This window comes from Taudactylus pleione, unplaced genomic scaffold (assembly GCF_031769625.1).
Source record: "Taudactylus pleione unplaced genomic scaffold, aTauple2 ptg000766l, whole genome shotgun sequence".
NCBI lineage: Eukaryota > Metazoa > Chordata > Amphibia > Anura > Myobatrachidae > Taudactylus > Taudactylus pleione.
In genome coordinates, this window is record NW_028285168.1 from 99463 (window position 1) to 116166 (window position 16704).

A 16704-nucleotide genomic window follows, 5' to 3' on the forward strand; every position below is an offset into this window, starting at 1 on the left:
TCGCTGTGCCTGGTATATGCTGTGCCTGATCCTCGCTGTGCCTGGTATATGCTGTGGACTTTCCAAATGCTTGGGCCTTTTCCTGGTTCAGTTCTGCTACAGTTTCTTAGCTGCACTACAGAGCCCAGCGCTGCTGTTGGCTCTCTGCTGTTTTACCAAGCCTGACTCTGCTATTAGTTCTCCGCTGTACTATTAGCCCAGCTTGATTCATGGCCTCACCGTGTTCATCTTAAAACAACAATTGTCAACTGCATCATAAAAGCTCAACCCCATACCGGACCTCGGTCACGTTCCGGGGCTCAACCCCACACCCTCTCAACCGGACCTCAGTCACATTCCAGGCTCAACCCCGCACCTCCTCATACCGGATCTCAGTCATGTTCTGGGCTCAACCCCACACTTCCTCATACCGGACCTCAGTCACGTTCCGGGGCTCAACCCCGCACCTCCTCATACCAGATCTCAGTCACGTTCCGAGGCTCAACCCCGCACCTCCTCATACCGGATCTCAGTCATGTTCTGGGCTCAACCCCGCACTTCCTCATACCGGATCTCAGTCACGTTCCGAGGCTCAACCCCGTACCTCCTCATACCGGATCTCAGTCATGTTCTGGGCTCAACCCCGCACTTCCTCATACCGGATCTCAGTCACGTTCCGAGGCTCAACCCCGTACCTCCTCATACCGGATCTCAGTCATGTTCTGGGCTCAACCCCGCACTTCCTCATACCGGATCTCAGTCACTTCCCGGGGCTCAACCCCGCACCTCCTCTTACCGGATCTCAGTCACGTCCCGGGGCTCAACCCCGCACTTCCTCATACCGGATTCCACTCACGTCTCGGGGCTCAACCCCGCATCTCCTCTTACCGGATTCCACTCACGTCTCGGGGCTCAACCCCGCACCTCTGCTTACTGGATTTCAGTCACGTCTTGGGGCTCAACCCCACACTTCCTCATACCGGATTCCACTCACGTCTCGGGACTCAACCCCGCACGTACTCACACCGGACCTCAGTCACGTTCCAGGACTCAACCCCCGCACCTCCTCTTACCGGATTCCACACACGTCTCGGGGCTCAACCCTGCACCTCTGCTTACTGTATTTCAGTCACGTCTTTGGGCTCAACCCCACACCTGCTTGTGTGTACGCTATGAACTTTGTGTTATTTTAACTTTTTAGTTCTTCATGGGGCTAACCCCGGATCTCAGTCATGTTCCGGGGCTCAACCCCGCACCTCCTCATACCGGATCTCAGTCACGTTCTGGGCTCAGCCCCGCACCTCCTCATACCAGATCTCAGTCATGTCCCGGGGCTCAACCCCGCACCTCCTCATACCGGATCTCAGTCACGTTCCGAGGCTCAACCCCGCACCTCCTCATACCGGATCTCAGTCATGTCCTGGGGCTCAACCCCGCACCTCCTCATACCGGATTTCAGTCACGTCTCGGGGCTCAACCCCAAACCTGCTTGTGTGTACGCTATGAACTTTGTGTTATTTGAACTTTAGTTCTTCATGGGGCTAACCCGTGCACCTGTTTGTCGTGATAGTATGAACGTTGCTTTATGTGGACTTTATGTTTGAATATCTAGAACTTTTCTACACAGTTTTGTCCTTGAATAAATCCTGTTTACTTTTAACATTGCGTGACGGTGCTATTTCATGAGAAGGTCATTCCTTAAACCACCTCAGTTCATACCGCCTGTTAAGCCTGTCTCCTCAGGAGTCCCAAGTGTCTGTAGCCATGACACACGTCCTCTGCTTACCTGCTTAATGTTGAGGGAGAATCAGTCAGTGCACGGACTGGACTCCACACCACTATCACACCGGACGCGGTGACCAAGCTCTAGCAGCGAAAAGCACGTCGGGACAGACTGATGCCTGTGGCTGTACAGCACGAGACATCCCAGCTACAAGGTTATAGCGCATAGCGAGATTCATTTCATATCATCTACAGAGATGGGACATGTAACAGCTTTTGCGAGTGGCCAGGTGATGATCGCGACCATCGGGGCTTGCGACGAGACCTTTGTGGTAGGGTCTTATTCCCACAAGCCCCAGTGAGCTTCCTGCTCTAAATAGAGCAGGAAACTCACCACTGACATCACTGGTGATGTCAGTGGTGCCTCCCACAAACGGCAGGTGATCCTTCGGGAACGCCTCAGTTTGTGTAGCCACCCCCCCGCCCGCCTCCAAAATGGGGCGAGCTGTCAATCACAATCGACAGCCACCCTGTTTTGGTACGAGACCCGTAGCGGTGGAGCGCCCTGGCCAGAGGCAGCGCATGCGCAGGGGGCAAACATCGACCCACTTGCAAGCGGGTCTGAATCAGCCCCTCTATGCGGAGGCACTGTTAGAAACAGCGGGGATCCAATAGATGGTTTGTGCATGTACTAAATTCTTTCCCCCGGTCTATTGATACAAATCTTTCTTTTGGATACCTTTTCCTATAAATGCCAAGGGTGATCCACGATGATCTAGATCAGTGTTGGCTAACCTTGACACTCCAGCTGTTGTGGAACTATATATCCCAGCATGCCCTGCCACAGTTTTAGCATGCCCTAATAGCAAGACTGTAGCAGTGCATGCTGGGTTATGTAATTCCATAATAGCTGGAGTGTCAAGGTTAGCCAACACTGATCTAGATCATTGCCTACTGATATACATGTTGCACTTTTGCACCTTGGATATATTGTTTATTCATTCTGGAGCCATTACACATACAGGTTTATCTTTTTGGCACCATTAGGACATCTCCTATTTACTGTTACTAAGTTGACATTTAATATATAAATAATAGCAGATCAATACTCACTGATGTCTTAAGCTGCATATACATGTAATGATTTTTTGAACAATTTAATTAGAAACTGATTTTTTGAATGATAACGATGTTGTTATGAGTTATAACTATAAACAATAATCGTTCATCGTCCATTTCTGACTAACCAACTTAACGATTTTTCATTAAGGGAAGGAACATTTTTCGTTGATCGTTGAAAAAATAATAAAAAAAAAATCGTTTCACTAATTAAATCGTTACGTGTGTATGCAGCTTAGCACTGGGCAATCCTGAAATGATGCCCCTGATTGAGGTATTTGGGCTACAGAGGATCCAAAGCTATATATAACAATTAACAGGAGATTTGTGTATATATAAAATATGACCTGCTTATAGAGGAATACAAATTGTAGATTAACACTGCTTTACATCTCTTATTTCTCCTTCATCCACTAGGGGACACTGGAGTCTCAGTACAGTGGGTTATAGATGTGGGATAACTGGGAGCTGGCACTTTAATAAATCTGAATAGTAGCTAGCTCCTCCCCCTCTATACCCCCCTACAGGTCAGTCTAAATTTTGTGCCAAGGGAGCTGGTCACATACAAGACCTCTCTGCTAAAAATCAATGGATCCTTGATCAGCATGAGGATAAGACAGGTAGCTCACTGCCCCTGCCTGTCTGCTTCATTGCAGCTGCCGAGAGACCTCATTGCCACTGCTTGCAACGCGTGCTGGGGTCTTCAGCTACAGACACCACTGTCTCTGGGGGTAGCCAGACTTGCTGCGTGTGGCATTTGTCGCGCTCCCCCATTAGCAAGCCCACCGCCAGCAGCATTTGGCAGCAGAAAGGTTAGTGAGTCCTGGCACTCTGAGTAGCAGGGTGACCAGGAGAAAATGACAGGCCGGCATTAAAAACAGCAGCAGCAAGAATGGAGGGGACTGAGCCTAATACACAGTTCTGCTCCTGCCTCCCAGCAGCCCCAGAGCTTCCACAAGGAGTCTGGTGGCCATTTTACAAACACGGGCTGCTGACTCATGCAGAGAACAGACCTGCACAGTGGGGATAGACTTGTGAAGATCAGGTTGGACTGTGTTTACACAGTGATTATAGCATTATATTGTGTTAATAGAACTGGTCTCTGAAGCAGAGCTGGTTGGGCGGGGTTGATAGCATAATCTCCCTCTATGCCCCTATCTCTTCTTCAAACAGTCTCTCTGCATGTGTGTTTGTCTGTATCACTACTATTCTCTGTGTGCCTTGTACAGTGAAGTGGTAGAATGACTTTCAAGTGGTCTAAGGCTGCACAAAAAAACTTTCTCCTGTAAGAATTGTGCAGAGAAGTTTACACGGACTATCATCCAGTTCCCTGTTGTGTGAGAAGTGTGTTTCAGAAACACAGACTGCAGCATCCCCACAAAATTCATGGACTGATCAAATTACATCAGTCATGTCTCAAATGTCTGCAGAGCTAGAAGCTTCTCGCAGGGAGAGAGAGGTTGAAAGATCTCAGAGGTCTGCCTTCTCTGAGCCAGACTGGGTGCGGTCTTTAGCCAGGTCTGTAGAAGGGCTCACAAGGGTTATGTCAGCCCAGGTTCCTCCCGTGGCATCATCTAGTGTCCCTGCTAGGAGACTAATACCGAATCCCCTTATGTGGGATGATCCGGAAGAGGATGACATGCCTGATACAGAGGAAGGGGAGCCTGTAACTCAGGGTGTAGAGGCGCTGATTGCAGCGATACGCCAGGTGTCACATGTTGAGGACAGGGATCCTGTAGAGGTTAGGCCGTCTATCTTTAATAAAAAAGCAAAGACTGGCAGCCTCCTTTCCAGTGTCTGAGGAATTGGACGAGATCCTTACCTCAGCGTGGAAACAACCTGATAAAAGGTTTCAGATTTCAAGGAAGCGTTTATCATACTCTCCCTTTCCTGCAAAAAGCAGGCATTTATGTGAAACTCCTCCTTCAGTGTCACGTCTGTCTTTAAGGGAGCCTTCTGACAGGAAGTTAGAAACTACCTTGAAGTTAGTGTACACTGTAGCATTGCAGAGTCTGCTGCTTTTCTAGGAGAGGCTTCTAAGGATATTTGTAGTCTTTCCTCTAGATCCTCAGCCTTGGCTGTCTCAGCCCGCAGAGCCCTGTGGCTGCGATAATGGCAGGCGGATGCGGAATCCAAGAGAGCTGTGGAAGTGCTTCCATTCACAGGAGAAGCTCTGTTTGGAACGGAACTGGATAAGTGGATATCTCAAGCCACAGGTGGTAAGTCCACTTATCTCCCATCTGCTGCTCCTTCCCCCAGGCAGCCCTTTGCCGGACGGTCCTTTTGTATTCCAGGCCATGGCAGAAGTGCTCCCGCTATCTCCCGATGTCCCACAGGCAGGGGTACAGCCACTGCATCCTCCCAGAAGGATAAGGCTTCAGTTAAGCCTCCAGCATGACGTGCTCCCTTCTCTCCTGGGGGAACCCAGGATGGGAGCCCGCCTTTGCAACTTCAAGGAAGTTTGGATCAAATCTTGCCGGGACGCATGGGTCCGGGACATCATTATTCATGGGTTGAAGCTGGATTTTCAGGTCCAACTTCCATCTCGTTTTTTCACAACTGGTTTGCCGGCATCTGCGGACAAACGGGTTGTTATACAGGAGGCAATACAAAAGCTATTGTCTTCTCAAGTAATAGTGCATCTCCCTATCCACCACCAGGGTTTTTATTCCAGCTTGTTTGTGGTTCCCAAGCCAGACGGCTCGGTGAGACCCTTTCTGAACTTGAAAGTCAGAAAATCAGGATTGAGATGTTTCAAGTTCAAGATGGAGTCCCTGCAATCTGGCATTGCAGGGCTAGAGAGGGGTGAGTTTCTTGTATCCTTAGACATAAAGGATGCTTATCTCCACATTCCCATTTGTCCTCCTCATCAGGCTTTCCTTCGGTTCCCAGTGCGGGCCTCTCATTTTCAATTCCAGGCCTTACCTTTCGGTCTTTCATCAGCACCAAGAGTCTTCACGAAGGTATTGGCAGTAATGATGGCCCTTCTTTCGGATACAAGGGGTTACAATCGTCCCTTACTTGGACGACCTATTCCACAAGGCTTAATCAGTCTCTCAATTACTGCAGGACATCCGGGTAACACAGAGTCTGCTGTTGCAACACGGATGGATCCTGAATTACCAAATATCTCATCTGCAGCCTACACAGCATCTGCCTTTCCTAGGCAGTGGAGCAGAAGGTATTTCTTCCGCAGGATAAAGTCACCTCCATCCAGCACATGGTGCAATTGATTCTGCGTCATCGCAGGATGTCAGTGCACCTGTGTATTCGCCTTCTGGGAAAGATGGTTGCATCTTTCAAGTCCATCCAATACGGGAGGTTCCATGCCCGTCCCATCTCTTCCTTCACCAGCGAGTTCAACTGTCACCCAGGACTCTGACATCTCTCCTTTGGTGGCTGAATTCCTCTCACCTATTGGCAGGCAAGATGTTTGCACTGTGGGAATGGATTCTCCTCACCACAGACACCAGTCTGAGAGGATGGGAGGCAGTGACTTAGGGAAGCCACTTTCAGGGCCGCTGGACTCGGCTGGAGGCAGTACTGCCCATAAACATTCTGGAGCTAAGGGCCGTGTTCTATGCTCTTCAGGTGGAACGTCCTCTGTTGAAGGGCCAGGCCATCAGAGTACAATCCGAAAATGCCACGGCTGTGGTGTACATCAACAAACAGGGCGGTACCAAGAGTCAGTCTGCCATGAGAGAGGTAAGCCGCATTCTTCTCTGGGCAGAGGAATATGCGATATCAGTAATTTTCATACCTGGGGTAGAAAATTGGGAGACCGAATACCTCAGTCGACAGGACATTCATCCGGGAGAGTGGATGCTCAATCCGCAGGTCTTCCAACAACTGATTCAGCGTTGGGGTCTCCCTCAGGTAGATCTTATGGCGTCAAGACTGAACCATCAACTGCTAGGTTACTGATCCAGGACAAGAGATCCACAGGCAGTGGCGGTGGATACTCTAACAGCTCCTTGGCGGTTTCAGTTTGTCTACCTGTTTCCACCACTCCCACTCCTTCCTCGTCTGCTGCAAAGAATCAAACGAGAAGGGGTAAAGGTTCTGTTGGTGGCTCCAGACTGGCCCAGATGAGCGTGGTATTCCAACCTATGTCTTCTACTGATAGACGACCCATGGCCTCTTCCTCTGCAAGAAGATCTACTGCAACATGGTCCGTTTATTTATCAGGACTTACAGCGGCTTCATTTGACGGCATGGCTGTTGAAGGGGCCATCTTAAGAAAGAAGGGTATCCCTTCCAGGGTGATTGCTACTATGTTAAGGGCTAGAAAGGAAGTTACCTCTAAGCACTATCATTGCGCCACGGTCAGAATTCAACTTAGCCAGGCAGCTTCTTTTTCTACAGGCTGGTTCAGCAGCAGGTCTTCGTCTGGGATTTTTAAAAGTTCAAGTATCGGCTTTGTCGATTTTCTTTCAAAAGCGACTAGCATTATTACCGGATGTCCAGACTTTTCTACAAGGGGTTGCAGCTTCACTGCTTTAATGTCACACAGTCTGAGAGTTTGTTGTCCCCCCTTGCCTCCTGCAAGGTCCAGACACAGGCCTCCTGGCCCCAATGGCTCACTCAGCTTCACTGGGCTCTCTGGCTGCCACAATCCCACATAGACTGTTTCGCATGGCAGCCTGACTGATCTGCCTTCTCATCAGCCCACACCTGAGCTCTATCCACAAGGCAGCAATTAGTCATCTTCCCTTAATGCTTTCTAGTCTGTGTGGGTGGATCTCCCCTGCCCCTCTGGTGATACTGCCTCATATCCCCCTCCCCAGCTTGAAACCCCTGGGTTCAGCTACATGGGACGAGGCATTCTCATTGCGAAGTCCCTCTTCACTCTCCTTTTGAGGGAAATCCACTGTATCCACGGTCATACAGACTCTTGTGACCTCTGGGGATCTCATCCTCACTTTATGGTAGCAATGGTACTGCTTGCTTTCTTTATGCAGTACTTGAGAGTCATCCCCAGGTACCACGTCAGGCATCAAGAACTTGAAGTTACTTTTCCCAAAGCGACATACTTCATCTTTACTCTTGCCACTTAAACCTATTAAAGGCGCATCTTTTGTCCAACTTCTACTTGTCACATCTTTAATCTTCAGCCTTAAAGCCCTGTATTGGCTACTGGAATACTTTACTGATGGCCCTTTGAAAGAAGAGGAGCTATCAGTATCACGAGAGTCATCAGCATCACAAATTCTGGACCTTGGCTTTATGTCAATAGACAACGTACTGGCACTGTCACCCTCAGATTCTGGACTACCGTGTCCACGTAGGATACTTTAATATTTACTCCATTGATCCACATAATTTATCTCACAGCTTTGATGGCTATCTGCCACTTCATTAAGGCATAGATCTCTTGGACTTTCTTGTGCTCCCGATTTTTGAGCCTTGAAGATCTGATGAACAATTTCAACATGTTCCACCAGCACAGGTTGAAGTTCACTCTCCACAGAGGTCTTTATTTTGAAATTCACTTTAGCTGGACATTTTGCTTCAAGCTTTGTAATTTGAGACCACTTCACTTCCTCACAGATAAATCCAGCAATACTGCAAATTACATCCTGCTTGCATGAAGGCATTGTTTTACATACATGAGTATTACGTTTTCACAAGACTCTCAGAATTTACTTTCTCCAAGGTTCTGCTTTGCCCTTCAAAACTGTGTGATTGAGTCACCTTCTCATCACTCTGAACACCCGGCAACAAGAAAGTCTCATCCTTTGAAGCCATCACTATCTCCATAGACTTCTGTACATCCTGTACCTTTACTTCACAGGTCATGCGATCACCATCTGTATACGTCAATTCTTTATTATCAACTTCGGACACAGTTTTGCAATCTGGACCTGTGCCCCTTTTGGAGAACTTCATACCCTCAGCTATCACTGTAAGCTGAAAGTCACTGAAAGGAATCTCATCCACTTTTCCAAGATGGACCTTTAGGGAATTTCCCAACTCTAATACTTCTGTCCCTTCTTGTACACTGGTTTCGTTAATGAGGACATCTCTATGGTCCCATTGCTACTGATAGACTTAACTCTGGAACATCCTACTTAGTTCCCGCAATTCACTCTTTGTCCGCTGCTCATCACACAAGACACTCTGTACTGGTAGCATATCACTCTGCACGCCAGCCTTTTTAGGATCAAGCTGTAACAATTACTGCTTGTGTTTATGTACTTCTGCCACACTAGGTTCTGCGAAGACATCGGCCGCCATTTTAGGTCCAGAATTCAACTTCAGAACGTTATTTAACTTCTTTTCCTCTTGTGATTTTCCCTCTACCATGTGGAACTTTTTCTGAGCCATAGACAGCTGCTCTTCCAGCTGGGCAATTTTCACCATGGCGCTTTCCAACTTGCTCTCAGATTGCAGCAGATTGTGCTCCACAACTTCATGTTCAGCAACTCTCAACTTTTGTACATTTATTTCAGACTCTGCCACGTTTAATTCACTCTGCACCTCCAGTTCTTTGGTAATCCTCTCCACTTGGAATCTTTGCTACTGGTTCTGTGTACTTAGCAGACACTTCTCAAGGTTCTTACTCTGTTCTTGCAACTTCCAAGTCCTGTCATGGGCAAGATTAAGCTCTCTCTCCAAAGATTCACTTTGCTTGGTGGCTTTATGCAGACTTTCCTCCAGGAACACATTTCTTTCTGTCAGACCTTCTGAAACTGCTCTAGCTGCAACTAAATTGGAGTGGAGAGTTTGTACTTGCTCCTTACAGCTGACTTTAAGACGGACCATCTCCATCTCTTTTTCTTCATGGTCAGTTTTCCACTGAGCGCGAGTCTGCAGCATCTGGAGATACTTCTCTTTTACTTCATAAAACTTTTTCCGCCAGAGAATTTTTCTCAAATTCACAATCTTTAAGCTTTACTTCAGTGGATACAATTAGAGTCTTTTTCTTTAACACTAGAGCCAGATCCGCCACTTTCACTTGCGTGCGCTCTACATCACTCCGATGCCTCTGAACACCTTCTTTCAATTCCTCCACTTCCTGCTGAAGTACCACACACTTTTGCTGCAATTCAACAATATCTTGCTCTAATATGTCAATCTTTGCTAGCAGCACATCATTCTCATACTTTGAATACCTTGCGGAAGCTAAACTTTTCAAATGTGTTACAGACATAGCTGCCAATTTGAGGTCTGTCTCTTTAAGAACTTCACATTTTTTTATTTCTTCCTGCTCAAATGCCATTTTCAAAGAGGACAATTCACTCCGTAATTTCTTTTCAGCTTGTTCATGAACATTTCTCTCATCAGCCAATTGTTCTACTAAGTCATCAATCTTCCCAGCATAATGCGCATTACTTTAATTCAAAACTTTACGCATACTGTTAAATTCTTCCAGGCTGATATAGTCCTTTCTGGATGGGCCTTGCACCATACACTGACCACACACACTGACATCTTTATTCTGCTTTGTAAATGTCTCTTTCAACGTAAGAACACACTTTACCCCATCAATTTGAAAGGATTCACCACAGGAGATTTCAAATGGCTTTAAATCCCTTCCATGTAACCGACTTTCTTTACATTCAGACTGTAAACTCCAGCCCAGGTTTTCTAGACTGAGAATGAAACTTTGTAACAAAAAGAAAAAATCTAAAGGCAGAATTCTTATTGCCCATGATTCTTGGCACAAAATACACAAAAACAACTTGTTTTTGTTTTCACTGTATCACACTTTGCCTTCAAAAGTATTTTCAACACAGCAAAACATTTTTCTTCATGTGGCACTACAATTACCAGCATGTATTAACCAGTCTCAATAGCCTTTCAATAGGAACCTCTGCTCTCTCAGTACCACACCTTGATTTAATGAGCATGAGCAATTCACCAGGATAAACCACACAATTTCTTTTAACCCTTCCAATGCTGAAGCAGTGCACATTTCTCTTCACAGACACAGTATATACTGCACTTCACTTCACTTTTGCTAAATACTTGAATACTGTACTTCTGTTTCTGGCAAACTTTGCCTCTCCCATAAGTAAACAATTCACCAGCAACTTGTGTAACACTTATTTCACTTCCTTTCCAAGGAAAAGATGTACACTGCAGCAATAGTGCACATTTGCAGACAATTTTTTTTGTTTAAACAACACTTCATAATAGACTTATCTTCACTCACCAGCCTGATGAGTATTGCACTGTTGAGTCCACTATGCAGATGCAGTAAACATCCATATTTCCATTAGCTGCTGTAATCCACTTTTTGTGCATATCTTTTTGCGTAGACCTGTGTGAGTAGAATCTTTATGCCCGCATTCTCCCCCACATGTGATATCTTGGGGGTAATTAGCCCGGCAGGGGGTTGAGTGGTGCAGTGTTTAGATGCTTAATGAGGGTCCACACACAGCTTTCCAGTAAAATAAATAAGATGGTGCTTTACTTCCAGCAGGGAAAAACAGGTACAACACAAAGGAACAGAAAATAATAAACAACCTAGCCCCTGTATAGGGCGTCTAACTCACTTCTTGAGCCCTCTCTAATGTGGTGCAGCTAGTCTGCCAACAAGATCTCTGCTTGCTACTTGCAGGTCTATCGCTGGCTCCAGTCTGGCTTGGCTTGGCTGCCACAGCTACACAAATACAGTCAGTCCTGGTGGCCTTCCCTGTATCATACAGATATAGGCCCTGGCTTCCTCAGCCCGCAGCTTCACTGCTTTAATGTAACACAGTCTGATAGTTTGTGGTCCCCCCTTGCCTCCTGCAAGGTCTGGACACAGGCCTCCTGGCCCCCAATGGCTCGCTCAGCTTCACTGGGCTCTCTGGCTGCCACAGTCCCACATAGACTGTTTCGCATGGCAGCCTGACTGGTCTGCCTCCTTATCAGCCCACACCTGAGTTTTATCCACAAAGCAGCCACAGGTGTGTCACAACTCAGCATTAATACCCTGTGTGGGAGGATCTCTCCAACCCCCCCACTATCTGATCATTGCTGTTTAATTCATAGAGCAAATGGGTTTTTTTGCCAACAGCATTTGATATATAAAGATCAATATAAAAATACAAATATACTGGGTCCTCATATATGTAATTGCAAATAAATAAGATAATACCTGCCAGCAGCATAAATTGAAAGGGGATAAATTTACAAAAGTGTTTTTAGACGTGGAGATGTTGCCCATAGCAACCAGAATCTACTTATCATTTAACCAGCACCTTCTATAAGCTAATAGAAGTGGAGATGTTGCCCATAGCAACCAATCAGATTCTAGCTAAGACTCTCACTTTAGTAACTATACCCCTATAATTTTGTTGTACAATTGATAGTGCGGGGAATTCTGCCTACAGCAACTATTAATAATAACTCATTCTAGAACTTAATTAGGATATATATATATATATATATATATATATATATATATATATATATACATACATATACACATACATATATACATATACACACACACACATATATATATATATATATATATATATATATATATATATATATATTTTATCATAGTGGACACTATAACATCAGCGATTTCAATATCCATTCCCAATTAGGATAGAAAACACATCAGCAGTTGAATTTTACCACCATACTTCAAATACATAAGCGATATTACTTATATTAATAAAATAAATGGTAAGGAATTAATTGGAAACAATAATAAAATAATTAGGACACTGCGTACACGCTATAATTAGGACACTGCGTACACGCTATAATTAGGACACTGCGTACACGCTATAATTAGGACACTGCATACACGCTATAATTAGGACACTGCGTACACTGCTATAATTAGGACACTGCGTACACTGCTATAATTAGGACACGGCATACACTGCTATAATTAGGACACGGCATACACTGCTATAATTAGGACACTGTGTACACGCTATAATTAGGACACTGTGTACACGCTATAATTAGAACACGGCATACACTGCTATAATTAGGACACTGCGTACACTGCTATAATTAGGACACTGTGTACACGCTATAATTAGGACACGGCATACACTGCTATAATTAGGACACGGCATACACTGCTATAATTAGGACACTGTGTACACGCTATAATTAGGACACTGTGTACACGCTATAATTAGGACACTGTGTACACGCTATAATTAGAACACGGCATACACTGCTATAATTAGGACACTGCGTACACTGCTATAATTAGGACACTGTGTACACGCTATAATTAGGACACTGTGTACACGCTATAATTAGGACACTGTGTACACGCTATAATTAGAACACGGCATACACTGCTATAATTAGGACACTGCGTACACTGCTATAATTAGGACACTGTGTACACGCTATAATTAGGACACTGTGTACACGCTATAATTAGGACACTGCGTACACGCTATAATTAGGACACTGCGTACACGCTATAATTAGGACACTGCGTACACGCTATAATTAGGACACTGCGTACACGCTATAATTAGGACACTGCATACACGCTATAATTAGGACACTGCGTACACTGCTATAATTAGGACACTGCGTACACTGCTATAATTAGGACACGGCATACACTGCTATAATTAGGACACGGCATACACTGCTATAATTAGGACACTGTGTACACGCTATAATTAGGACACTGTGTACACGCTATAATTAGAACACGGCATACACTGCTATAATTAGGACACTGCGTACACTGCTATAATTAGGACACTGTGTACACGCTATAATTAGGACACGGCATACACTGCTATAATTAGGACACGGCATACACTGCTATAATTAGGACACTGTGTACACGCTATAATTAGGACACTGTGTACACGCTATAATTAGGACACTGTGTACACGCTATAATTAGAACACGGCATACACTGCTATAATTAGGACACTGCGTACACTGCTATAATTAGGACACTGTGTACACGCTATAATTAGGACACTGTGTACACGCTATAATTAGGACACTGTGTACACGCTATAATTAGAACACGGCATACACTGCTATAATTAGGACACTGCGTACACTGCTATAATTAGGACACTGTGTACACGCTATAATTAGGACACTGTGTACACGCTATAATTAGGACACTGTGTACACGCTATAATTAGGACACTGCGTACACGCTATAATTAGGACACTGCGTACACGCTATAATTAGGACACTGCGTACACGCTATAATTAGGACACGGCTTACACTGCTATAATTAGGACAAGGCATACACTGCTATAATTAGGACACTGCGTACACGCTATAATTAGGACACTGCGTACACGCTATAATTAGGACACGGCGTACACGCTATAATTAGGACACGGCTTACACTGCTATAATTAGGACACTATGTACACGCTATAATTAGGACACTGCGTACACTGCTATAATTAGGACACGGCATACACTGCTATAATTAGGACACTGTGTACACGCTATAATTAGGACACTGCATACACGCTATAATTAGGACACTATGTACACGCTATAATTAGGACACTGCGTACACGCTATAATTAGGACACGGCATACACTGCTATAATTAGGACACTGCGTACACGCTATAATTAGGACACTGTGTACACGCTATAATTAGGACACTGTGTACACGCTATAATTAGGACACTGTACACGCTATAATTAGGACACTGCGTACACTGCTATAATTAGGACACGGCATACACTGCTATAATTAGGACACTGTGTACACGCTATAATTAGGACACTGCATACACGCTATAATTAGGACACTGCGTACACTGCTATAATTAGGATATTGCATACACACTATGATACAGTGCATTTCTTATTAAATATCACTTTTTTCTCACTATTGTTCCTTCCATGATTCTCATTTGTTTTTAATAGATCACAGTAATAGGCCTCTTAATGTGATATAATTACATTATTATATAGTTATATATTATTGGTGTAAATGTACTCTCTATGCATGTGTGTCACTGTAAGACGAATCCTTTCTTCTTGGAGTACGCCATAATGAATGATGTATACTTATCACAGGCAGCTCCAATCTAATACCACATAATGGTGACCCCATCCCCATGTGTGTAACACACCTTTCTCCTTTCTCAGGGGTCTGCTCAGAAAACACTGCAACCTGCACCTTACGTCTGATAAAAACAGCGCCCATAATAATCAGCATAACACACCTCCACAGTCACCACCGGCTTCTATGGACCCGCCAACGCCACCCACAGAAAGATGGCTGCCTAGCTCTGACAGCGGGAAACAGCATCACAATGCAGCCACTAACATCCCTGGCAAAGAGGGCACATCGCCCATCCCCCCAAGCAGCACGGGAGATGGTCTCCGAAAACCGAAAGGGACGTCGTGGGATACCCCCATGTACCACCCTATCTCGTCACCTTGTAGCAGGTGGGGCAGTCGTTGTGTCTCATAGCTCCACCCTTTCTTGTCACCTTGTAGCGGGTGGAGCAGTCATCGTGTCTCTAAGCTCCACCCTTTCTTGTCACCTTGTAGCAGGTGAGGCAGTGACTGCTTCATAGCTCCACCCTTTCTTGTCACCTTGTAGCAGGTGGGGCAGTCATCGTGTCTCATAGCTCCACCCTTTCTTGTCACCTTGTAGCAGGTGAGGCAGTCGTTGTGTCTCTTAGCTCCACCCTTTCTTGTCACCTTGTAGCAGGTGAGGCAGTGACGGTCTCTTAGCTCCACCCTCTCTCGTCATCCTGCAGTAAGATGTACATATTCCATGTGGCAAATGATCATTGGCTGAGAGGGCTAGTTTTGGCTTTGCTCTGTGTGTTAGGTTACCGCAGCATAGTGAAGCAAATTTATCACATACAGCAGCAGAAAATAAATATAATTTGTGTGAGGGGGAAATCAATAGATATAATATAAATGTTCTATCAATATATTTTTCTTTTAAAAAATTCTTTAATTTACAATTTTTGCTTTCCATTACCCATTCATACAAGGGAAAGACGGCTCACACAGACCCTCTCTCTATAACACTCAGTAGTGGCTCATGACCTGTCCCACTGTGTAACTTCATGATGTCACCTTAGAACCCCCTGTAACATGTCAGCTACTTACCCATGGCACTCATGCCACACCCAGGAATGTCTGCCAGCTTTGGGCCTGAAGTCAGCCCTGCCATTGTTGTGTATCTGGGTGGAGAAGCGCAGCAATCGTCTATGTCCATAAGGCCAGTTGGCGTTGCGAGCAGAGCTAGACAGACAGTTCTCCTCAGCTGCACAGTACAACATGTGTAATGGTCGGTCCTCAATATATGCTGTCTCCTGGACAAGAGGTGCGTGTAAGACCAGGTCTGAGGCAGCTGGGGAGAAAACAAATAAGATTAGATCCCTTCTAGATCATTCTATTCCACCATGGAAGTCATCTCTCTTTCTCCTCAACCAATAGGAACTGCATTCTCCTTATCCTATCATACAAAGGAAATGTCAGCAATTGAAATATAATTGGCTATTCCAGCAGATGGAGAAGAATGGGTCATGGTTCCAACAGATGGGGAAATGGGTCATGGTTAATGTAGGAGGAGAAAAATGGGTCATGGTTCCAATAGATAGAGAAGAATGGGCCATGGCTCCAGCATATGGAGAAAAATGGGGCATGGTTCCAACAGGAGAAAAAGAATGGGTCATGGTTCCAATAGAGAAGAATGGGTCATGGTTAGAGCAGGAGGAGAAGAATGGCCATGGTTCCAGCATATGGAGAAAAATGGGTCATGGTTCCAGCAGGAGTAGAAGAATGGATCATGGTTAGAGCAGGAGTAGAAGAATGGATCATGGTTAGAGCAGGAGAAGAAGAATGGGTCATGGTTCCAATAGATGGAGAAGAATGGGTCAAGGTTACGGCAGGTGAAAAATAAAAGTTGACCATAGGGGTAAGAAAAGACTGCCATATTCTCAC

At 45.3% G+C, this 16704-nt stretch overlaps 1 protein-coding gene and 1 pseudogene across 4 annotated transcripts in view; one reads left to right on the plus strand and one right to left on the minus strand.

Annotated features, from left to right (window-relative positions):
* The window catches only part of LOXL3 (lysyl oxidase like 3), a 302460-nt gene that overhangs the window by 13956 nt on the left and 271800 nt on the right, over window positions 1–16704 (minus strand). For all 4 annotated transcript variants that reach the window (XM_088457549.1, XM_088457548.1, XM_088457546.1 and 1 more), the window contains one exon: window positions 15868–16111. In XM_088457549.1, coding sequence (XP_088313675.1) covers window positions 15868–16111 — 244 coding nt within the window. The remainder of the gene's footprint in view (window positions 1–15867; window positions 16112–16704) is intronic.
* On the plus strand, window positions 5250–6912 carry LOC148476859 (uncharacterized; annotated as a pseudogene).